Source organism: Mercenaria mercenaria, unplaced genomic scaffold (assembly GCF_021730395.1).
Source record: "Mercenaria mercenaria strain notata unplaced genomic scaffold, MADL_Memer_1 contig_3918, whole genome shotgun sequence".
In the NCBI taxonomy this organism is placed as follows: Eukaryota; Metazoa; Mollusca; class Bivalvia; order Venerida; family Veneridae; genus Mercenaria; species Mercenaria mercenaria.
In genome coordinates this window covers 58,662-63,806 of record NW_026462105.1, presented here as the reverse complement: position 1 = coordinate 63,806, position 5,145 = coordinate 58,662, and the positions used below count along the sequence as shown (strand labels likewise).

Genomic DNA, 5,145 nt, shown 5'->3' with positions numbered 1-5,145 from the left:
TTTACTGCAATTCTTAGGGGTGCGTAGGTTCAAGCCCTACTGGGACCAAATTTTTTTTCTTCTTATTTTCCTTTTTTCTAGTAAGTTTTTACTTCTTTCAAGACTTATTGATTTCTTGTACAAAAATAGAAAAAGATGAATATTATAAGTGATTTCTTGGTGTTATAAGTGAATTTACTACTTAAACAGAAGGGGTAGAGTTACACATCTTTAAAAATATTGAGTTACATGCGGTGAAAGTTTTCTATTTTGTTTTCACTCTTAAATTATATATTGTGGAGGAAATTTAGGTAGGTTTTACGTCTACCATAAGATTATTTTTAAATGCAGTAAGCAAAATTCAAAAGAGAAACACAGCATTCAACCTTATTTTTTCAATGTTGAAGTATGAATTCTGTCTCATTAAATTCATTTACTTGAGGCACCATAGAAAAATTGATATTAACATTTTTATTTTGTGTTTTATAAATGTTTTCCAATAGTTTGAAGTTTCTTTTATTAAAATAAATGGTAAAATCAGTTCTCTGCAAACATTTTGGATAGTGGCTACCACTTTGAAATTTGTCTCTACTTGAGCTTGAGGAGATACCATAAGTTATACAAAATTTATTAAAAACGGCACGGTAGAAGTTGTTTAAAAATTGCAAAATAGTGCAAAACACGGTTACCTTTCAGAATATACCAAGCAAAGGTCATGTTGAAAACATTACTATTAGTGATCTATTACCTTAAAACTGTGAACAGCGTCGTTTAGGATAAACGCTTTGTCTACATTTCACTCAGCGTAGCACAATCAACAGAGTGAAAGAAATTGACACTCTTGTCCAATCAGGCAGAGTGTTGCATAAATCTTCCATTTTGATAAATTATCTATAATGTGTTATCAAGTAGTTCGATTTGCAAACTGAAGTCACGTGGCATAGATAACGAAAACGAATTTAGACGGCGTCGCCGAAAAAAAAGCTCAACCTTGAGGTTCCTATATACAAACAACTACATGTGTTTATGTGCAGTACTGAAAGCACTGCTTTCCTTACCATGTTAATATATACACGTATAACATCTATTTGTTCTATCAGTCTTTAATGTAACATTTAAAGCCTCATGGAACTTGATTCCAATCAAAATATTTGCATCTCTTTTTAATAAAGTGCTCCTTCAATACTTTATTATTCTCGATAGTTTTCAGTGCTTGACTCTGAATAAGAGTTTTGCCAGAAAAAATTCTGAAACTTTAACCAAAAATTCTAAGTTAACAAGGGGCATAACTCAAAATTCAATCAAAGTTATCGAAATTGTTTCTCCTGGTGCAGACTTTGAAATAACATCAAGTTTCAAGTCAAAAGCTTTGATAGTTACAGAGATATTTGACTTTTGCAAAAACTTGGACCAAAAAAACTGTAAGTTTAAAGGGGGCATAACTCTGCCAAGATTAAAATCAGTGTTATAGAGTTTGTTTTTTCTGTTGTAGACTTTGATAGTAAATAAAATTTTAAATTTCATGTCAACAGCTTTGATAGTAAAAGAGCTACTGCAAATTTTAAATTTCATGTCAGCAGCTTTGATAGTAAAAGAGCTATTGCACTTTATCAAAAAAAACAACTTAAACCCAAAAATTCAACATTAAAAAGAAACATAACTATGTTAAAACTGGAGTTGTGAGGATTGTTTCTCCTGGTGTAGACATAAATAGTAAATAACCGCGTAAAGTTTTGGTTATAACAGAGATACATGTACATTGGACTTTACCAAAAACACTTACCAATAAATGACTTAGAAAAGTAAAGCTAAAAATTAAATTGAAACAACATTTAACACCAGTCCATTGTTGCATGCATGGTCACAGTTGGTGATATGACATATACTATAATTCATGATGGAAAACAATCTCTTTTAATTCAAGTGAATACTAGGAATGTGTCCAGAAGATTCCTATTGACTGACATACAATTTGGAACTTGAATAGTTTCAATCTGAATCACTTGTATAAGGCACAACAAAACACACACACATAACTGGGATCCACTTTTTTCACTTGAGCACATTTCATGTGTAACCACTTTCCACAACAGTCACACTGGATCCACTTTTTATGTGGTCCACTACAAGATTCTACAATGTCACATGTTTCTTCATTTCTTCTCTTCCCTTCCATAAGAAGTCTTTTTGTTACATACTTTCTGTATGTTTCACAATGTGCTTGCCGCATAACCAAAGTTGGTATGTTTTTGATGATGGCCTCAGCATTCTGCAAGAAAAAAGAAATATTGAAGTCAATGACATAAGCTTAACACGAGCTTTGTTTTGATGTGTACTGGCACTTATTTCAACTAGAAAAGGAACAATGCCTTCATGGCATTCTACATCTGTATGACACAATATGCAACAATAATAGCTAGTGCAATGTTCAACCATATAAAAACCACCCTCTAAATATCACAGAAAAACTTATCTTCCATCAAGCAAACCTGCACACCATCAAACATGGCAGATAAAGTTGAACAACTGAGATTTTAAAGCTATTTGGAGTTCTCAAGGATCCACTAAGCATGAAATGCAGTAAATGTTTGAAATATGTAAATGTGATGGATATTTTCTGCACCTTTATTTGTTGATTTAACCTTTCAAAGTAACAGCCATCTCTCATGTGCAAATGCTGGACAATATGTAAGGAAAGAGCTATCATTCAGATTTCTAAATGGAAAAGGGTCATAATTCTAACAAAATGCAGTATAAATTTATGGCTCTTACTGTGCTAACGATGATATAAGAGTGTGCAAAGTTTAACGCAGCTGTAGCTGTTATAGATTTTTTTTTTTTTTAGGAAATTTGACCTAAACAAAAATTTTAACCAAGAAACTCTAAGAAGGTCATATTAACGACAAAATGAATCAGAGTTACAGTTCTCGGCCTACATTGTCCATTATGATGATAAACGATTGAGCAATGTTTCAGAGCTGCAGCTCTTTATAGGTTTTGAGAAAGATGGACCCTATACAAGAATTTTAATATGACACTACCATGTAGATTTTTTTCCCCAAAATCAGACAAGCTAATAATTTATTGAATTGTCATCATAGACAAAGCTGTACACACAATAATCCCCACAAAAAGAAATATCCTAATATCATTTACATACTAACCATTATGACAAAAGTGCCACAGTTGTTACCATCTTCTTGTTTGCTAGAGCAACCCCTGACAAACTGCCAGTTTTCAAGCTTCTCCACACTAGCTTTGTTTCGGAGACAAATGAAGAACCTGTTGATAGAGAAAGTAAACAAATGAAAATATCCTCAAGGCATGGCTAATTTCCTGAAAGTATCAACAAATATTTCCAGCAGGGAATCCTTTACAAGCTGTGTCTAAAACTTTAATACTCAAGTATATTATTGCAAATATCTGAAAAAATAATAAATAAAACATTTACTATATGAATCTCAAACAAGAGCTGTCGGAGGACAGCAACGCTCGACTATTCAACAGCCTTGTCAATTGAATGAATACAAAAGTCGAAAAAGGGGCATAATTTTGTAAAAATGGAAAAAAGGATTATGGAACCTTCACAGTGCTTATCAGCTCATAAAGTGAACAAGTGTGTGAAGTTTCAATCCTTTCCTATAAGTGGATACTGAAATACAAGCTTATATACAAAAACTTAACCAAAAACTGCTAAGTCGAAAAAGGGGCATAATTTAAAAAAAAGCAAAGTAGAGTTTTGGGACCTATACAGTGCATGTCAGATCATGACAGTGAACAAGTGTGTGAAGTTTCAATCCATTCCCAGTAGTGGGTACTGAGATACCAGCTTACATACAAAACCTTAACCAAGAATTTCTAAGTCGAAAAAGGGGCATAATTTTGTAAAAAAGCAAAATAGAGTTATGGAACCTGTGCAATGTAGGTCAGTTTATCACAGTGAATAAGTGTGTGAAGTTTCAATCCATTCCCACAAGTGGTTACTGAGATACCAGCTTACATACAAAACCTTAATTAAGAATTTCTAAGTCGAAAAAGGGGCATAATTTTGTAAAAAAGCAAAATAGAGTTATGGAACCTGTGCAATGTAGGTCAGTTTATCACAGTGAATAAGTGTGTGAAGTTTCAATCCATTCCCACAAGTGGTTACTGAGATACCAGCTTACATACAAAACCTTAACCAAATCGGGATGCCGACGCAGATGCGGACGCCGATGCCGACGCATGGGTGAGTCCAATAGCTCTACTATTCTTTGAATAGTCGAGCTAAAAACTGAAAAAGGTCGGAAAATATTGCGCAAATGTGACTGACCACCTCTAAATGTGTGAACTAATCATCTTTCAAGTTATAAAATCAACATATGAATTTTTAACTTACAGCCAGTGACAGAAGTATTTTTGATGGTCTCCACGGAGAGAATCATACACCCTTACAATCCTTTCAGATAGAGACACAACCATGAGGATCCAGTGACCATTATCACAAATTGGCAGCAGAATGCAACTGAACATACAGAAAGTGATCTGAAAAGAAATGAGGGGAAAAATAAGATATTATATAAATATTATCACTACAGCTGAAATGTGTAACTGATAAATATTGTGATCAGTACAAGAAAACCAGATAAAAGCAACTCCCTAAGACCAAGAAATTGATTCCATTGTATTAGTCTGCTGTACATTCAAGACTTCACTAATTTGATTTACATTATTATATAAAACATGTAACTAGCATGTCCTCATGAACTGTTTATATCTATTTTCAAGAGTCAATCCCTGTTCTTCCCAATGACCTTACTTATTTTTAATGATTAAAATTTTATCATGCTGGGCACAGTTTATTCTGCTTTTGCGGCTGTGTAGATCATGACCAGCCTGCACACATGTGCAGTGTGCTCATGATCTGCACTGTTTGCCATTCAGTAAGTATTTTTAACTGTTAATGATACTATCCAAATTGAAAGATGGACAAGTTCATTATAGAAATTTAGCAGGGTAAAGTGTATCAATACTATACAGATTAAAGGAGGACGGATGTTTTGGCCACGGACATTTTGGCCTAGGATCTTTTTGCCTAGGATGTTTTGGCCAAGAAAATTTTTGAAGTAGGATGTTTTGGCCAAAAAAAAATTTATTTCCATATTATGCAAAATATGATCTGGATAT

At 33.4% G+C, this 5,145-nt stretch overlaps 1 protein-coding gene across 1 annotated transcript; it reads right to left on the bottom strand.

The window, feature by feature from the left end:
* Positions 1-1,192: 1,192 nt before the first annotated feature.
* LOC128553522 (uncharacterized) lies at positions 1,193-4,493 on the bottom strand. The gene is made up of 3 exons (XM_053534705.1): positions 4,358-4,493; positions 3,144-3,261; positions 1,193-2,248 (listed from the first exon to the last, which is right to left on the bottom strand). The coding sequence occupies exons 1-3, from the start codon at positions 4,489-4,491 to the stop codon at positions 1,979-1,981; spliced, it is 522 nt and encodes a 173-aa protein (XP_053390680.1). The 5' UTR covers positions 4,492-4,493; the 3' UTR covers positions 1,193-1,978.
* Between the last annotated feature and the right edge of the window lie 652 nt (positions 4,494-5,145).